The following is a 20,372-nucleotide window of genomic DNA, read 5'->3' on the forward strand; positions in this document are numbered from 1 at the left end:
CAATAGGATTAAAGTAGTAAATGGGTGAAGATTACATGTCCTATTTTTAAAATATTCAAATATGAATTGTTTTATGGGAAAATTAAAAAAATAGCAATTTGTGATTTTACAATATCAAGAGGCTAAGATTTATTTCTTCTGTTTTCCTATCTTTTTCCTTTTCTGTCCTTCCCAACCCTTCCCCCATTAGACCAGGTGCACAGAATGGAATTAGACACACTCCTCAGTTTATCCCAATATTATCACTGGGATCCCTCTGGGCAAGGTCTCTATTTAATTTTATTTCTTTTCCCCTTCATCCCATCCCCCTTTCTCTTCCACAGTTATTCATTATAGTATGTCTTTCTAATCCGCCTTCCATTGTTTATTAAATATGTATATTCTTGAAATGATGTTGCTTTGTGTGTGTTTGTTTTTAAGACCTGCATAATTCATACCATGTGGTAGGATTTATGGCTTCTTACTCTTTTCACTCGACGCTATGTTTTTGAGATTTTTTTATGTTGCTATGTGATAAACTATTTCATTATATCTGACCATTTCATGGTGCTCCAGTGTCTTCAGGGTCTTCATTTTATTTATCCTTTCTGCTAGTCGTGAACTCTAACTTCTAACACTTTGCTACCTCAAACAGCTTGGAGATAAACATCCTCATAGACATCTTGTGAGAAGTTTTCTTCTATGCCCAGAAATAGGATCGCTGGATAGTAGAATATGTGCAGAATTGGTGAATTAACTCCTATCAGACTGCTGTCTAGAGTGGCCTTCTGTCTCCACTCTCACCAGCCATGAGCGAGGGTTCCAGTTTTCCTACATCCTTGTACTTCGTCATAGTATCTAAATTTTCTGTTTTAAAAAATCTGATGTGTACTAAGTACTGTCTCATTTTTGTTTTAGCTAAAATTTCAAAAAATATTCTTATGACATTTCGGGATTCCTAGGACTTTCAAATCCAGTCCATTTTATTGTCTAATAATGGCGTTTCCAAGCCTTTGGACTGTTTTGCTGTTTATTGAAGGACACAAAAGTATTGCATGTTTAAAGGAGATTATATGCTTTGGGGGAGCTGCATTTAAAAGCATACGATCTTATCTCATGACCCCTGGGAGGCCCTGACATTCAACACCCACTATCATAGGTTAGGTAGAAAGCATTTCAGCATTTTACCTTTCATTAAGCTGAAACTTTTAAAAGCCCAGTCTGCTTTTTTTTTTTTAGGATTGCAGGGTGAGAAGAGCAATCATGTAAGTGGGGAGGATTGGAGTAGTTAGATGCTTTCAAAATCATTTTTTTCAGGAAGACCCATTAATAATCTTTTACCTAAGCCATCAAGTTACATAATGAAGCAGAGATATTAAGAGACACTTTATTGGATATATTTCACCAGCAGTTTTATTGACACAGGATTATCTCAGCCAACAAGAGCACATTACACATGATGGATGTCACTCAGTCTGGTTCCATTTGGCTGAGGGCTGTGCTTCCCATGGTGGCACTCAGGGGAAGTGTTGAAGGCAGATGTGCCTCAGTGATGTCACACTCCAAAGGTTAGAGATGTCCAGTGCTATCTCTAGTTTCCCTTAATTACATGTCATGGATCTACCATTTATGATTCTATCTAAATCCTTTTAAGCTCATATAAATTAATGAGTTGTGAAACCTTTTGGTTATGATCCACTATATAAAGTAATGCTTTGATTTATTCCAAAATTACCTATTTGAGAATTTTTTTTTTTTTTTTTTTTTGGTGAGGAAGATTAGCCCTGAGTTAATGTCTGTTGCTAATCCTCCTCTTTTTGCTGAGGAAGATTGGCCCTGGGCTAACATCCATGCCCATCTTCTTCTACTTTATATGCAGGATGCCACCACAGCATGGCTTGATAAGCGGTGCAAAGGTCCGTGTCCAGGATCTGAACCTGCAAACCCTGGGCTGCTGAAGTGGAGCACGTGAACTTAACTGCTATGCCATTGGGCCGGCCCCCTATAAGAGATTTTGAAATCTGTGTTCGTATCTGTTTCTAAATTCTCCTCCTACTCTTTCTCAGGCTTCTTTTTTGGTCCTTTGACTACAGACCTCAGCCCATCATCCCATTAACTTTTGTGATGATTTTCCTCTTGTGGCTCATTCTGAGCTGGGGACCACATTTGCCAACTGCGTTAAGTCAATCTGTGTAGTTTCTGTGATGAAGTATTTGCTAGTCTGTGACCTACAACCTCTGGATAATGTTATCCTTTACTGGTGGTGACTGAATGTTTGTGGTGTGTTAGTCCAGGAACATTGTTGACCATTAGCAGATTAGGATAGATCGGCAGAACTCATGATTAGGTTCTATTTTTTTTCAGTTTGTAAGCTTCCTTTCTCCCTTGAAAGTCTGTCAACATTATAGCCATCCTTACTGTTAGGTCTCATAATGAGGCTTGTTTGTGTGACTTTGATGGCAGCATAAGGGATCCTAGAATAAGTAGATCCTGCTATAAACCAAAGCCACCTGTCCCCAGAAGTTTCCTAGGACACAATATACATGAAAGGTATACTGCCAAATGCTCAGGCAAGCTGGATATGGCCTAGGCCAGGCCTGAGGAAAACTTCCCCGTACTTCCAAGACCAAATCTCACCACCAGTTAGTGTGGCAAGAGAAGTGGCCAGATTATCCAGGGGCAGGCCATGGGTGAGTTTATGCTACTCACAGCCTCACAAAGAAAGAAGAAACAAGTGGTATGTGTCTCCCTTTAAGACTCGGTGACCCTGCCCGTTAGCAAGCACGGCCCAACCCCTGTCCTAGAATTGTGGAGAAGCCAGGGAGTGGTGTTGGGGTCAGAGGGGCCTTCTTCTCACCCCACTCATAAGAAGCATTCCAGTAATAACTCAGCCATAGTACAACACATTATAATTTGCAACTTCATGTGCATCATCCTTTTAATCCTCACCCTCTGAGTTATATTGACGTTACCTTCATCTTGCTGATGAGGAAACTAAGAGTCAGAGAGGTTGATTATATGCTGTGCCCGTGAATTATACAGCTTGTAAGTGATCTTCCAAGTGCAGTGCTCCTGTTATACCATGACTGCTCAATATTACAGAAGAGATGGATTGCTTCTGTGTGTCTAATTTTATTTTCCTTCCAATAAAATAACGGTGCAGTTGTGGAAGTCATTTATAATTACTGAAGGGGAGCTTGGAGTTCTGTCTAAGAGAACAATTTGATGTTCTATAATATTTTTTATGTGCCCGTTATGTATTCCTGGAGGATATTCAATACGAGACACAAAAACTGCATAAAATTATTATATATGGTTTCTAAAGCCTGATGATTACCATTTCTGAAACTTGGGTCCCCTCAAATTCCATTAACCATTCAAAGACTGCATTGAGCTTCAGCCTTCTGGAGTCAGGCTGAGGGAAACCTCGATAAAGATATTCAATATTTACCCGTAAAAAAGCCAAGCAAACAAACAAATGTGCCATACCCACAGAGTACGTGGAACCACTGATTTAGTCAGTATAGTTTGGGTAACTTTGGATGGAAATACTTTCCTAGTTTGAATTAACCTCCAGAACACTTGCTCTAGAAGGATGGACTGTACATTTCAGACATTCTTTATAGTTTCTTTTGAAGTATCTTTTTTTATTTAACTGCTGCATTTCATTACTTCAAATATATGTTCTGTCTCTAGAAAAATGTGGTTTAATAAACTCAAAATGAAAAATACGAGTGAAACAATGTAAGAAGTAAAAGACTATTTTTTAAAATGTATTCAGATTGTAATAATGTGGGATTTTTTCTTAAAGTGCCTGTATATTCTTAGGACAGACAATTTTAGCATTGGGAGGGCTAAAATAATGAAGAGTATATTATAGAATTTTCATACTTTATTTAAAAAATTGATTGTTTTCATTTTCTCTTCAGAATTTTAGCTGAATTAGACCTGTGTTGTATTTCTTCTTAAGTGGTATTACAATTTCCAAAGCAGATTCTTTTTTTTTTTGATTTGAGTTGTAACTTAATTTTTAATCCTATTGAAGGAAGTAAATTATATTAAAAATTTTACTACCTTAGAGACAGGCACCTCCACGCCCTAAGGATTCCTGGTATAGGAGGGAACGTTTATCAATCCTGACTGACTCTATTCATGAAAGACCCACCCTAAACTGTTCGGGGAAGAATTGAGAACAAGAGAGTGCTCCAGAGGGATAAGTTTGGGAGGGTCGGGGTGGAGGGGGTCCAGATGGGGATGCGTGTGTGTAACCTGATAATCGCTTCGCGCCATAGCAATTCGCGCCATAAAATGTAACTGTTTAAATGTTTTAAATTAGCCAATCATGTAAGACCGCGCCAACCTTTTCCCGCTTTATGCTTCCGAATCCTATAAAAGAGCTTGCCCTTTAAGGTTCGGGGTCGACTCCTCTGTCTCCTGCGAGAGATATGTGTCGACCCGGAGCTCCGCTTAATAAACCTCTTACCTCTTGCGTTTGCATCAAGCTCGGTCTTCTGTGTCTGTGGGTCCGCGCCTTCCCGAGGCTGGAGTTGGGATTCCCTTTTTGGGATCCTACACTATTAGAGTTTATTTTTCACAATTTTTATCCTAGTTGCCTGTTATGTTGTAGCTGCTTTCTTTTTATGTTTTTCTGTTGGCCGGTTGTGAATGTTGTATTTCAGATTATTGAACTATAGAACTCTGACATTTAGTAATGGGAGTAAAATGATACTTCTTTTCTTTTCGTTTTCTAAAGACCACAAATATTTAATTAGCTTGATTATCCTTATCTTAAGCTTTTTGGTTTTGTTTTTAATGTTTTCTCTTTATTAAAGTGTCTTAAGATTAAAAATAACAGTCAATAAAAAAACTGGTTAATTAAAAAAGTTCACCTGTCTGTAAAAATTATTATAGTGTTAAACTAATGTTTTATTTTTTGGAGGGTGTTTATTGGAAAATAAATATTTTTATTTTTTTGCCTTTATGCTCTTTAACTGAGAAAATTGTAACACCTTCAAGAGATTTTCGTGAAACTCACGTGAGCTGAAATCCAGGCTTTGACAGGAACATTGGCTTTTCAATGCCGAGTTTCAGGCAGGCTCTGAAGCTCATGTGTTAGTCGAGCTGTAGGATTATGCAGTCAGAGTCTGTCATTTTATTCTGAGATTCTCTTGCTTATTTTACTATTATGACAGTTAAAAATGTATTTTTTTATAAAAGAATGACAATTAAAAACATCTTTTTTAGGGGCCAGCCTGGTGGCATAGTGGTTAAGTTCGTGCGCTTCGCTTTGGCGGCCCGGGGTTTGCGGGTTCAGATCCCATGTGTGGACCTGCGCACCGCTTATCAAGCCATGCTTTGGCAGGCATCCCACATATAAGCAGAGGAAGATGGGCACGGATGTTAGCCTGGGGCCAATCTTCCTCAGCAAAAAGAGGAGGATTGGCAACAGATGTTAGCTCAGGGCTAATCTTCCTCACTGAAACAATAAAATCTTTTTTATTAAAGAAATATTGTAATCGAAAATGCAGGATTCACATATCTCAGAGCTTGAGCAGTCTTTGGTCTGCCTCATCTAATTCCTTACATTTCTTGGTTTCTAGAATTCTAGTTGCCTAGATTTGTGTTACCATAAGATAGGCCTGAGTTATTCTTTAATTTCTAGTTGTGGTATGGCATTGCTGTTGAATCCTGCTACTCTTTGCTGGATCTTGTTAACAAACTATGCTTTTCATGTTGTAAATTTCCTAGATTGATGCATTCAGGGGCAGATTTCCCATGAGGGTAATGAATCTTAAACCTTCAGGGGCCCTCACTTGAGTGGATGTCTTTCAAGGCTCTGTGCCTAATTTTGTTTTATAATTTTGTATTATTTTTCTTAAAGAGGGCCCCTAAAATTGTACAAGTTTTGGCCCCACCACACTTGGAATTGCCTCTGGCCAATATGCTAACTCATTGAAAACTGGAAGAAAGCAGTAACAAAGATACACTTGGGCCTTCAAAAACTTATTCAAGGTATCTGGCAGTGCCATATACTCTTTCCTGATGGAAGAAATGATCTAGAAAATTACACCAACTAGCAGAACTGTGTATCTAAAAGCAGATGCACAGCTGATGATTGTGAAAGCATCAAGAATAGAGTTTTAGAGGCATATAGTCCTTGACTGAGTTCTATTTCATAGATTATCAGACTTTTGGTGAGGTTCTCTTAGAAAAATAGATATTTCAGACACTAGGAAATTTTTGTGGAATGTAGAAGCTCACTCTTTAATCTATGTTTTGGTTTGTATGTTCCTCTAACCATAGTAATACTGTATGTTTCCTTCAATTTGTCACCTTTATTTTCCTCCTATTAGCTATACTTATACATATCTTTAAAAAATCCTCATAAATGAGGAGAATACCAATGCATTGTATGTGTAATATGGAGTCTTCACATTTCATTGTGGTATGGGTGTGTGAAAAAGACCATGCAAACTGAAACCGTGTAATACAATCTTAATACTTAATGGGAAAAATTATGATTATTGTGTGACCTTTAACAATGTTTGTTAAAACATTAAAAACTCTGTTACTGTTGGTTATAAGTGCAGGGAGATGAAAATAATAATAAAACTAATATTTAGTACACTGTGATTGAGAATATTAGAAACAATTAAAATGTTTTATTTCTTTGTAAAAACTATCACAAGTCATTTGGACAATACCTGCCTCCATGTAATATAACTTACATGCAGAGAGTATTTGTTTCTATCTCTTAGCGAATGGTCATAGTCCTTTCTAAGTTTGTGTCAACTTCAACTCTCTTTCCTCCCACTTTCGCTATTGTGAACTATCTCCTAGGGCTCCTTTAACGTGAAGCTTTTTTTTACTGGCATCATGTTCTCTTGGAAACCTTGATCCTTTTAGTCACAATCGCTAAGTGAGGGTGATAAGTTCGTCCTCACTAAATTCTTCTGGCTGCACATCTAGAGTCTCTCAAATGGCAGCAGTGTCAACATTCTCACAGTCATGTGTTTCTTCTATAACTTCATTTATGTTCAATTTGAATTTCACTTCCAACATTATCATTTTGCATTTCTTGGTGAACTTTTAATCTTTGATGGCTAATTCCTGCTTTTGATTATTCACTTTTGTAAAATGTCACATGGGTTTATCACTGAGAGACAAGGAGGCAACACAACTACATGTTTTGCTGTCTGTTCATCAACTGAATAACAGATGCACAGTGATCAATACTGACAGGCTTTGAAAGAAGTGAGGTGATTGGTCACTGATCATGTTGTTTATCTGTTATTTACTAGTGATTTGTGGACTGAAGAGCTATCAGTGAAGTTTATGCTTTATGTGATTATTCACAGTTAATATTCTATGGTAACTGAAATTTGAAGGATACTTTGGGAAACTGATGTTATTTAACTCAATCATAGTAATTGAAATCTGGGCATAGAGGAACTGTGTAAAGCGAGGACTGCTCTCTTTCTCTCTCTCTGAATGTTTGGAATAACTTCTAAAGCTAACTTTTAGCAAGAAGGTTAATAATTATGATTAAAATACAGTTTAAATATTTTAGTTAATTTTGTGGGAGCAACATAATATTTCGTATATAAATTTGAATACTTAGAGGATGACAACTATATGATTTTATATAGCATTTGAAAAGCAACACAAAACTGAAATGGATTGTTTTTTCTCCAGTTTCATGTATGGGGAATTGACTGACAAGAAGACCATTGAGAAAGTCAGGCAGACTTTTGACAACTACGAGTCAAACTGCTTTGAGGTTCTTCTGTACAAGAAAAACAGTAAGTATCGAAATTATCAAAGAGATATGCCAACTCTTTATTAATCTTATGTTTTGGTAAGTGATAGTTGAGCTATAGTGTAGTGAGAAGACAAAACTTTGCTCCTTCTCTTGTTAGGGACAGGATGCTGGTAAAATTAGCAAAATTAATAAATGGTTCTACCTATGAAAAGCAAACTTTTGAGGAACGGAAGAAAAATATGGTGCATTTATATGTGTTGTTTTGTGTGTCTCAGGTGGCAAAATGTTTTGCAATTAATACTCATGGTAAAGATCCTATAGTTACGTTAACAGCACCTAAAAATGAAAAGAGGAATTCATTCATTTCTTCTTATGGTTGAAGGAAAAGGTGGTTGGTATCACTGGGTACGTGTGGTTACCTTTCCACACATACATAGATAGCATGTGAATATATGGCATCCACTTAAGGTGAATCTTTACCAATACGGCCTTTTGCTAGACTCAGACTGTTTTGTGTGGAAGGCTGGTGGAAATAGTCATTACTTTCAGAACAGGCCATTCACATCTGGTAAATTTATATTCATTGTTGTGAGCTATTCTCTAGGATGGAATTTGTGAGTGGTCAATTGTCCATTATGTAATCACATAAGACCTCATGATATGGATTCTCCATGAGTTTGGAGGAAAAAAAACCAAACAAAAAATCAGCTAATACACTCATCAACCAAGTCTCCTTTCTAATTTGTTTTCTTTGAATAGTCACTTACTTTTATTTCTTTTTGCTACTTTCCCAAATTGGCCTTTTAATTTTTTTTAAATGAACAGTCACTTCATAAGATGGGTCAATTTTTTTAGTGTTAAAGATAAATGATTGCAAAGGCAATTATTATCTTTAGTGGAAATTGATAGTTATAAAGTTCTTCCCCAGTTTGGAAAGCATTCTAGCTTCAACAGAAAACACTTGTTCCATGTTCAGTGCCTGTTGGATCTTGGGCATAATTTATCCTCTCTATTTTACTTCAAACATTTGTTCTCTACGGAATATTTGGAATTGAACTTAGGTTTCTCTTTTTATTAATAGACTTTCATTGGAATAACAACAGCCATAGGCATTGCTTCACAGTAGTGCACTTGGTAATGGGAACATTAGTCTTTAGTGGTTTTATCTGAGGAATATCTTATCATTTTATCTTTCATTTAGAATCAAGGCCGAAGAGGTGTTTCTCTTTGAAGTCATAGCCAAATGTCTGTTGGCTTGTCACCTAGAAAACAATCCATTCTGAATGATCAGCTCTGCCTTCTACAAGGGAAAAGTCAGGCTCTGGGTGCTTTCTGGGTGTTTTTCACCAGGTCCAAACACATATTGATAATTCATAGTAAACCCATATGCTGAAACCTCTTTTCATGTTCAAAAAGGTTGTTATCCCTTGAATGACTTAGATCTGTGCCCTGAGTTTGGCAGATAATTTAAGAATATTCCATATTACTAAGTTCATTTCACACTGACATTTAAGCGGAATCGACAAATCTTTGCCTAATTATAAAGCATCAAAGCCAAGTCCACAGTTTCTGAGTTTCTCAAAAATACCTTAGTGGAAATTCTGTTTTGTTTATATCCTTTAAATCAGGTTAATGATAACTTGAATTTTATGTTTCCAAAGGTCTCCTTCCAAGGTGGTTTAGATATTTTGCTTTATTTTAACGGCTTGAAATAATTCTCTGGCCTTTTTTCCTGCCTGACTGGTTCTTTTCAGATAAGTATCTATATACGTGTAAATGTCTCAGAGCCCGTAGGAGATACAGCCCACAGCACTACCGATGAAAACTTGTGTCTCTTTTCTGTGCAGTATCTGCACTGAGTTTTTATTTCTTTGCTATGAAGGATAGATGTTATCCATGTATTTTAATGGAGTTCTATGACACTTAAAGGCAGCTTTAAAAAGTCTCGTAAGTAGTTAGCTTAAGGCTTTTGAACATTGACTGAAAAGAGTGTATTCTTGTGATTCTTTTTACCTTAGATAGAAAAATTCACATGACTGTAGAAAACTCTTTTGGGAATTCTCGAATGCCAAGTCCTCCCAACACTTCCATTAAGTAATTAGGTTAAACACCATTTTGCAGATGGGGGGATTGAGGTATCTGATTCAACATCTGTCATGACTGACATTTCAGTTTGCAACCTCTATTCTTTAGGTCCATTGCTCTGATTAGCAAGGGCTGTTTCTACCGTTGAGAAAGAAACAGTGGCCCTGGGATGATGATTGAGAATGGCTCTTTGTGACTATACAAAGGAGCTAGGGCCGCTCCACATAATCAGTGCCAGGTCACTGCTCCAGGTTTCCAGCAGCGATAGGCCACTCTATCTAACTCTCCCAGACTTCCTGCTCCCCTGAACTCCACATCCAGAATATGGATATTTCACCAGCCACTCAGCAAATACTCACCTGCTTTGGAAAGTCTGACCCTGTAGCTCAACTTGAAAAAAAATCTACCTCCATATCTTAAAGCAATTTTAAAAACAACTCTGACTCTATGCCGAAATTTGAAAAGTTGCTGTTTTCGTAGGAAGTTACGAACTGTAACATCATCTCTTTCTGTTCAGATTTCTAACAGACCTTGGAAAATGGCTTGTTTTTAATGCCCCTTTCTCTCTGTTTATGACCCCATTGCCTCAAGCTCACTGTGTTGGAACAGCCATAGGCCATGTATCTGCTAGCGTCTGGGTCTGGTGATTTGTAAAACTGTGCACATCACTCACAGTTCCTGGACACGCTGTGTAAAATAAGAAACAGAAAACAAAGACAAGCCTCTGTGGGAGATGGTGTGATTGTTTTTGAGGTCTCTATCTCATCCTGTAATCATTTTGGAAAGGGCCATGTCCTTCTATAGGCCCCCTGGGGTTGCAAAGAACCTGGTTGTCAGAACTGAATATTACCGTAGAAATCTACTCTCTCTAATTCTCTGACTTCCTGAACCCAGTAATTAAGTCACCTCATCTTGTCCAAATGGCAATTCCCCTTTGTGGTGACATTATTATGTGACTTTTTTTGGCCACAGGTATGGACGTGCTTCTTATTGGGTTTTCACTGGAAGCCACTAATAGGCTATCAACTCTCACCTTGAGACTATTAATAGCTGCACATTTCACTCCCCAAATCCCAAACCTGACAAAGCCATTACGTCTTTAAGATAGACTATTTGGAGAGGCTTTACTGCACTGTGGCTTGGAGAGAACAAGGTGGAAAATGTGTCTTTTTGATTCTGATGGAACATTCCTTCAGTGTTTTATCATTTAATGAATAATTTAGTCCTTTGAAGGCATTTCTGATGTCTTCAAATTTTATTTTTTGACAAAATGCCAGTTCCTGATTTGTCCAAATCCTAAGCCTTGAATGCTTAAAACTCTCTGTCCTCTGGAGTCTGCAGGAGCCACTGTTTGAAGAACATGGTGACAGAGTCCAGCCTCATGCTTTGAGTGAGGGAGGTAGGGAGTAGCAGCTCATGAAGATGCCTGAGACTCTCGAGGGCTGGAGACATGTCTTTTTTTTCCTTTAAGGTTGCCTTAAAGGCTTCAGGTAGACCTCTGTGCATCAGGCATCAAGTGTTGCTGCCGTCCCCTCTCTCTGATGTGGGGATGTGGTCAAAGCCATAGAGCTATCATATGAGTCTGTCTGACCGATGGGAGAGCCTTGAGATAGAAACAGCGTTTCAGATGTTCCTCCAAGAGGAATACTTACCAGAGCACCACGTATTGCTGTGTAAGTTAATTGGAAACCCTTCTCAAAGTGACAAGAAGAGAGAAGCATGTAGGAATGGTCACACTTGGTAAGACTATGAAAAAAAGTTGGTGATAGCAGCAGTGGTGTAGGGACCCAGGCCTGAAGGTGATGCTGGCATTACTTAAGAAGCAAGACAGCCCTTGTGCTCCTGCACTGTGAAATGACACCCTGCGTTTTACTTTCAAATTCTGATATTTTGGGTTGAAAAATGTTGATTCATATTTGAGCAACTGGCAGTTGATACAAAATTAAAGGTTTTTTGATTCTGAAAAAAATTAAAATACTGTTGTTTTTGTGCTAGTTTCTGGCATAGCAGTTGGCAGCTAAAGGAAGAGGGGAGACAGGAGACCGAATAATTACTCTGGCTATGTCGCACGCTGTTGTTCTTTCTGTCTCTTACAGGAACCCCTGTTTGGTTTTATATGCAAATTGCACCAATAAGAAATGAACATGAAAAGGTGGTCTTGTTCCTGTGCACTTTCAAGGATATTACGTTGTTCAAACAACCAATAGAGGATGATTCAACAAAAGGTAATTTTCAAAGGAATTACATAAGAATTAGGCTGTCACTTAAAAATATTATTATTACTATTATTATTTTTAAAAAATCCATTGGTTGAACTGAAAAACAAAATTTTACTATGTGCCCCTTCTTTTGCTGCACATTTATGCTAGTAATTGTTCAGAATCAGTTTTCCTCAATCATATTGTTTAAATGAAAATAGCAAGTTGAAATAATTATTGGTTAACTTAATTATAATAAAAGGAATTGAGATAATACATAGGAAAGAAATTTCATACAGTATTATTAATTTCGAATCAATACAATGGGGGTTTAAGCAACTTCTACCAGGGTAAGCTTTAGAAACAAGAAGGATAACCACTTGTGGGCTGGTATGGGAGAAGTTCTGCTAGCGCACAGTTGATTAGTTGATTGAATTTTGTTGAATTGACTAGAGTTTGATTAGTTGATCTTTTCAGGTTACTATTCACCCTTTATCTATTTGGGGATTGTAGATTCTCTTGAGTAGGGGTTGCTAGATTATGTAAAGAACAGTTTTGTTATCAAGAGAGTGGCTGGCAAAATGTGAACATCCTGACTGGGGTCTTCTTGACTGTGATGTTCAGTGAGATGGCTGTAGAAAACAGTAGTAAGTGGCATGTGTTTTTATCCCCTTTTCTATGTAATTTACTCTCATTTTATTCTTTCCAATTATGTTTAAATTAGAAACTGGTGTCATATAAATGAAGAATTTCAAATACCCTTAGAAGTAGTTTTTATGAAATGTTATTTTTAATAATCTCTTAGGAGACTGAAAATGAAATGTCTTTCTCTTTGCATTTGGCAGACATTGCTTTTTCTTACCTCATAAAAAAAACTGGCACAGAAGCTTTAGTATTTCCAACTGTAATCATAATTATAGAAAAAAATTGCATTAGGTTTATTCGTTGCATATGAATTTACATATATCTGCTAAGTTTCTGGTTAGCATCAAATTGCAAGAGGAAAACTTTAAAATACACAAACCATTTAGAGTATGATATAGAATAATTCACTTGTGAATGTTTCTGAAAATGTGTGTATTATTCTATCTCCTGAAAGATTGAATAAAGTATTTACTTGTGGACCTGTATTACCTGTTCCTCTGCCTTTAGTCATAGACCCAGAGTCTGGGAAGTTTAGGGCAAATTTAAATACTATTATAAAAATAGAATAGTTTTCTATTCTATTTAGGTTTAATGCTTGTTTGTTTGTTTTAAAATTCGAGGTGCTCCATCCAATAGCAGCACAATATGTGTTCTTCTCAAGCTTACATGGAACATTTACCAGATAGATCACATTCTGGCCAAAAAAACACACCTTGACAAATTTAAAAGAATAGAAATCTTACAAAGTATGTTCTTAGACAACAATGGAATTAAACTGGAAATCAAAAACAGAAAGATAGCTAGAAAATCCTGAAATATTTGGAAATTAACACATTTCTAAATAGCCCGTAGGTCAAAGAAGAAACCTTAAGATGAATTAAAAAAATATTTTGAGCTAAATGAAAATGAAAATACAACTTATCAAATTTGTGGGATGCAGCAAAAGCAGTGTTTAGAGGGAAATGTATAACATTAAATGCATGTATGAGAAAAGAAGAAAGATATAAAATTAATAACCTAAGCTTCCGCCTTAGGAAACTAGACAAAGAAGAGCAATTGAAGGAAAAGCAAGCCGAAGACAAGAAGTAATAAACCTTAGAGCAGAAATCAATGAAATAGAAAACAGGAAAACACTAGAGAAAATCGCTACAACCAAAAGCCGTTCTTTGAAAAGATCATTAAAGTTAATAAACCTCGAGCCAGGCTAACCAAGAAACAGGAAGAGGACACAAATTCCCAAGAGCAGAAGTTAAAGAAGGGCCATCACAGCACATCTCATGGATATTAAGAATGTAAAGGAATACTTTGAACAACTCTATAGCCACTGAATTGACAATTTAGATGAAATGGACCAATTCCTTGAAAGAGACAAACTACCAGAACTCACACTAGGAGAAATAGGTAACCTAAATCACTTTATATCTATTAAATAAGTTGAATCAATAATTAATAAACTTCTAAGACAAGGAAACACCAGATGCAGATGGTTTCATTGGCAAATCCATAGTCTTTTCCAGAAAATAGAAACAGAGGGAACTCTCCTAACTCATTCTCTGAGGCCAGCACTACCCTCACACCAAACCCAGAACAAGACATTACAAGACAGGAAAATTACAGAGCAGTATTTCTTATGACTATAGATGTAAAAATCCTCAACAAAAATTGAATGCAGTGATGTATTAGAAGCATTACACATGATGACGAAGTGGGATTTATTCTACATAAGCAAGTCTGGTTCAACATTCAAAAATCAATCGCTGTAATCCACCATATCAACAGGCTAAAGAAGAAAAATCATATGATCATATCAGTTGGCATAGACAAAGCATTTGACAAAACCCAGCACCCATGCGTGATAGAAATTCCTAGCAAAGTAGGAATAGAGGGAAACTTCCTCAACCTGATAAAGGACATCTATGAAAAATCTACAGTGAACAACTGATTGTATCTTAAAATAATACATATATTTAAAAATAAAAGATAAATGATTGGTATACGATTTATGAGCGAACATATTCTTCAAGTGAATTTCTCTTGCCTTCACACATGAATGACAGCAACACTGAGTAAAAAGTCTTTTCCCCTCAAAAACATTTATACTTATATTTATTTACATTTATATTTGGTGAATGTTGTTTTCTCTCATTTACTTTAAGTGATTTCATGGCACGGCTCAAGTTGGTCAAGCAGAGTGCAGTCCTTCCTCACGATTTCTGCCTGCTGAACTAATGGTGGTGTCAGTAACTCGTAGTCTATTTATGGAAACTGAAAGTCGGCAGCGTTTTACAATGTAGTTGGGGAAAAGGTGCTAATATTGAGAGTTGACTTTTCTTTCTCAAATTAATGCCTCTCCATTTATCTGCCTCCACCTCCGTCTCTGCATCCTCACATAGAATCACAGAGCTCTTTGTCAGGCACAATCTTTTAAATGCATAATTGATTCTTACAAAAAAATGACTTTTGAATAAACTCCAGTCAACTCAGACTACTCGATTTTTGAACCATGTGCTCAATAGACATGTAAATTAGAATTTTTAGGGAAAATCATACCGCATTGTGAAAAGCATTACAGTAAACTATCTCTTTTCCGGTGCCAGAAATTGTAGAGGAAGAGCTTATTTTAAATAGACTTTTATTTTGAGACTCCTCCACACCTTTCAAGTACATCACAGATTACTGAGAAAGCATTGCACAATGTAACCATGAATGGTGTCTGTGGGCTACTTTCTATTATTCATGTGAGCTATAAATTTAATATGAAAAATTCAGTAGAAATAAAATATTTATGCCATTAAGTAATCATCCTCCTATTGCCATGAAGCTAGCAATATAGGAAAGCATGTTTTGAATTCTTGGCAAAAAATATATTTTTCAACTTTTAAGTCAAGTAAAAGCGACCCTGGAACTTTTGGGAAACAGCAGATGAGATTTCGTGATAACACCATATCAAAATGATTTGGGTCTAGAACATCGGACTTGGAGACAGTAGATTTACTTTTGATTCAGCCTTGGGCACCAGAGTTACTTAACAGAAGCCTTTTCATGACTCTTCTAGGAATATTTTATTCCCCTTGTTTATCTATTTTATCTATTTTTTTCTCCCAATCAAAAATGCTGATTGAGGACACAGAATGGTGCAGGCACTGGAGATACAAAGTTCCTTCCCTCACATCCTAATGAGGGGGATAGACAAACAAGCAAATATATGGCGGAAGTTCTCTTCTGATTTTTCTTATTTTCTCAGTACAATAGGAAACACAGTTATCAACTGCGAGTAAGGATGGTGAAAGAGGTGAGGAAGAGTTGATGGTGTAAGGAGACAGGAGTAGATATGAAATGATTATCTAAGAGAGTGGAGCAGTGAAGGACAGGGGGAGTTTGGCAGGTTTGCTGAGCAGGACTAAGGTCCACTTGCGGCTAGTGTTCACGAGTTTCACTAGTTTCTATGAGCATGGTGATGTGTTTTACTCCCCTCGTGTTTAGTCAAATGTGTATAGACGCAGAAATAGGTGAAGAGTTGGATTTAACCAGAGTTGGGATTTGGTCAGGTGAGTAAGATGAAAAGAATCAGGGAGCTTAAGGATCAGGGAGTTGAGAGTGCTTGCAATGGAGTAGGTTGAGGATGTGAAAAACTGAAGAAATACTTAAGTAACAAAAGGTCAGCCTAGGATATAGGAAATAAGGCTTTAGGGTGCAGAACAGACAAGCCAGAATGTAACTTTTAATCTCAGAGCAAGGGCATTTTACCTTCTTAATGTGAAAAGGGGCCAGTGATTGAAGCAAGGACCCAAATCCTTTGAGGATTTGCCAAAATTGGAATTGACATCAATCTCCTTCTGCTTGTATTGGTATTTTTACCAAGAAACTCAGACATACGGTTGAGAGACTTGAGTAAACTGGCTAATTCTGAATTTTATTTCTAAATCGTGTCTGGGATAGTAACTATGGCATGACGGCAGCCAGCTAATTTGAGTGTAGCTCTCCCTCCTAGTGGATCCTATGATCACCAAAACTTCATTCCAGATTGATTTTTGCCTTTAAAATTAATGACACTGAAAAAAAATTAAAAAAAATTAATGACACTGAGCAATGTCAGCAATACTTTTGACATATACCGTGACAGACGGTAGCAAAAACCATCGAAGCTGGAGGAAACCAGTTTTGATGGAGTGGTTAATATGTGTAGGAACTTTACATTCTTTATGCTCATTCCTGTAATTCTGAAAATTAGTATTGTATCTTACTGTTGAAGATCCTGACATGCAAAGTCTGATGGATTTCCAATCCCGTATTCTCTTTATTGCACTGTGCTGCCTCATCCTCTCCAGCAGAAACTTATTGTTGTTGGACACCTTAATCCCCTGCTGCCTTTTTCCCTACAAAAATGAAGTACAAGTTGAGAACAATCTGATTTTGACAGAATTGTACTGTTTTGAACGAACGGAATTTACTGCTAATAATTCAAGGGGGCAAAGTGTTTTTATCTTTTGTTCCTGGTCTTGAGGTTTTGGACTGTGGCTCAGATAATCGGTCAATGGTATCCAATACATCATTTGTAATAATACAAAAGGGAAAAATCACAGCCAAGAAATCCATTCTGTTGATCATCCATATGTGTTCTAAAAGAGATGGCCCAAATCTCTGCCCATTTATACTGTACAATATTTTCAAACAGATTCCAAAACTGCCAAGACACTTACAGTGTGAAATATCCTGTGCCAAACAGTTATGGCATCTTGGTGCCAATAATTGAGACAAAAAAATTCCTGTAGAATGAAAATAACAGCCAAAATAGCAACCTTCCCCTTGTGGGAAGCCAATGGTTTTCTTTTTTTTTTTTTAAGATTTTTTTTTTTTTTTAATTCAGTTTTTTCCCCCCAAAGCCCCAGTAGATAGTTGTATGTCATAGGTTCACATCCTTCTAGTTGCTGTACGTGGGACTCGGCCTCACGTTGGACGGAGAAGTGGTGCCTCGGGGCGCTCCCGGGATCCGAACCCGGGCCGCCAGCATCAGAGCGCGCGCACTTAACCGCTAAGCCACGGAGCCGGCCCGCCAATGGTTTTCTTTAGAGAGGAAACAACAGATGAAATATGAGTAATTATACCGTGTAGTCTCTTTGGCCAGGAGTATAATTGTTTACCTAAGCTTTTTTCTTATAGATTAGAATCTTGTGTTGCAGTCCAGTAGATTGATTTAACTGCCTCTGTGACTTCCTTTTATTTTTAAGATTAGGCAGTCTATGACAAAGAGGTTAATTGCAACCCAATAGAGCTAAACTAATGTTTTATTAAGAAGGAGTTGGCATCCTGAGCTTTTAGGAGAACAAATGTTCTCATAATGCCATGAACAATGTATAGAGCAAGTATTAGGCTGTTCATATTCAGCTGTCTGTTCACATTACCCTGTATCGACCACTTCTAAGTAACATCAGCGAACTGTGCTGAATAATCAGTCACACCAGTTAGGTCTCTGTAAAGGTGAGATCAGTAAATGTATCGCTGGGGAAAGCTAGAACTGCTGATGTGTCTTTTTTCTCTGACCTAGACAGTGTGGCTGCCCAACTTTTTCAAAGGTTGATTGTACAGTGGGGGTTGGCAACACATCAAATGAACTAATTTAGCTACTAACATGGGCAATTCCAGATGTGTCCAAGAGCACGAAGGGATAGGCATAAGGAAATGCACTGTGGCATTGTTAGCGATAGTGACAAAATCTAGAAACCACTTAAATGTTCAGGGACAGAACATATGCATGAGCAGGAAAGAGCAAATACCTAATTCTCTGAGATGATGAGGTGATAAAGGTTCAGGCAAGAATCAGGTGCCATTGTGGGTGGGTCTAGCGGAGGAGGGGGCAGAAGGGAAGTTGAAAGCTGTTGTGTTTCTTATGGCTTCTGTTTTTTCAATAACATATTTGACAGTAATCTGCCGAGAGTAAGGAGAAAGGGATGGTGTAGGGATCTTGAGAAAAATGCTGACTGTTTAGAACTGAGAGTTGAAAGAAAGCCCTAACCAGAGACAAATGAAAAGATTCCTGAGCAGCTCAAAGAGCTCATCTTTGAGCGCTCCCATTGATTTAAACGTGAAACAAAACATCCCTTGGCTTTGCATTGGTTCTCCAGCTCCCAGTGCTTTTTGGTGTCAAAGCTCCTAAATGGTTACTTTGGCTTTGATTTCTCTAGGAAGTAAGAATCCTTCCCAAGTATTTCCTCCTAAATTTCTCTCTTCCGGTATGTCTGAGTCAGCTCGACATTTGCCACCAGTTTATTTGTGCTTGTACTCCCCGCTTCTCTTTCCAAGGGCAGAGTTATAACCCTCAATATTTCCAGTGTTCTCTCCTCACCCTCCACTACCACACTCTTCCCTCCTCCTCCAACCCAAAGCTCTTCCTTCACAAGACAGCTGAGTCATGCTACCACCTGCTAAGAGCTGAACAAATATTCTTCTTAATATTTTAATTTTAACTACATATAATGTGGATACTGTATTAATTTCCACTTAACTTTTTAACTAATTTCCTCATTCATTCATTCATTCATTCAACAAAACGTCTCTAGTGCCCACTACTTGCCAGTCATGGTACTAGATACCAGGGATAGAATAAGATCTGGCATCTAAAAGTCATATCATGCAGTAAACTCCCTTTTCATCTATGTTTAAGGGTGGTCTCACTCAGAACACACTAGGTGAAAACACTTTTAAAATGAAGAATTAACAAATGTTTTCCTTTCAGTTTCTTTCTGCCGCCTAATCAATGATAGTCCTATTTTTACCCATGGAGAAAAATGCGTGTATTCTATTTTCAGTGTTTGAAAATTTTTTCTTCCTTCAGGAAACTAAAATAAGGTAAAGGGATGAAATATTCCTTGATCATATTGACTTCATGTGTAAAATAAGATACACAAAGAGACATATTTGAATAAGTTTTATTTTATATTTAAATTAGGATCTGCTACTTTCTCATTAAGAAATATAGTAGTGTGTGCTCATGACGTTTTAAATAGAAAACTGGAGGATGACAATAAGCTTTCATTGTCATGTTTCTCCTTCCTTACACATTTACTTCCCTATATGATCCTAGGAAATGAGAGAACACACGCCATTTGATGATTTGTATTCTTCCATGTGTCATTGAATTTATTCCTTCAATATCTCCTTTTTTTTTTTTTTTTGTGAGGAAGATTAACCCTGAGATAACATCTGTTGCCAATCTCCTCTTTTTGCTGAGGAAGATTGGCCCTGGGCTAACATCCGTGCCCATCTTCCTCCACTTTATATGGGACGCTGCCACAGCGTGGCTTGATAAGAGGTGTGTCAGTTCGTGCCTGGGATCCGAACCTGCATACCCTGGGCCACTGAGGTAGAGTGCGCGAACTTAACTGCTGTGCCACCAGGCCGGCCCCCAATATCTCCTTTTATTTTTTTCAAAATATTTTCTGGATAAACCTTATTGCACACAGAGAATCAAAATGGGCTTCTCTTTTAATCCAATAATCAGATGTACTAAGGGGTGTAACATTGCCTATCTTAGAAATCTGAACCTTCAGTGAGTATAAGATTAACTTGGAAGTTTCTAGAAATATTCAATGCAATTATAATATTCACTTGATGTAAGAAAGAGAAATGATTGCCAGAAAATATTTTAATATACCTATTGCCAACATAGTTACTGTCACCTGAAGACATCCTCACCACTTTTGCCC

At 37.4% G+C, this 20,372-nt stretch overlaps 1 protein-coding gene across 3 annotated transcripts in view; it reads left to right on the top strand.

Annotated features, from left to right (window-relative positions):
- KCNH5 (potassium voltage-gated channel subfamily H member 5) overlaps positions 1-20,372 on the top strand; it is a 324,653-nt gene that overhangs the window by 32,170 nt on the left and 272,111 nt on the right. For all 3 annotated transcript variants that reach the window (XM_004426224.2, XM_087448404.1, XM_087448402.1), the window contains 2 exons: positions 7,675-7,781; positions 11,923-12,051. In XM_004426224.2, coding sequence (XP_004426281.1) covers positions 7,675-7,781; positions 11,923-12,051 — 236 coding nt within the window. The remainder of the gene's footprint in view (positions 1-7,674; positions 7,782-11,922; positions 12,052-20,372) is intronic.

Source organism: Ceratotherium simum, chromosome 24 (genome assembly GCF_057802395.1).
Source record: "Ceratotherium simum simum isolate JZ-2026a chromosome 24, ASM5780239v1, whole genome shotgun sequence".
NCBI classification, from domain to species: domain Eukaryota; kingdom Metazoa; phylum Chordata; class Mammalia; order Perissodactyla; family Rhinocerotidae; genus Ceratotherium; species Ceratotherium simum.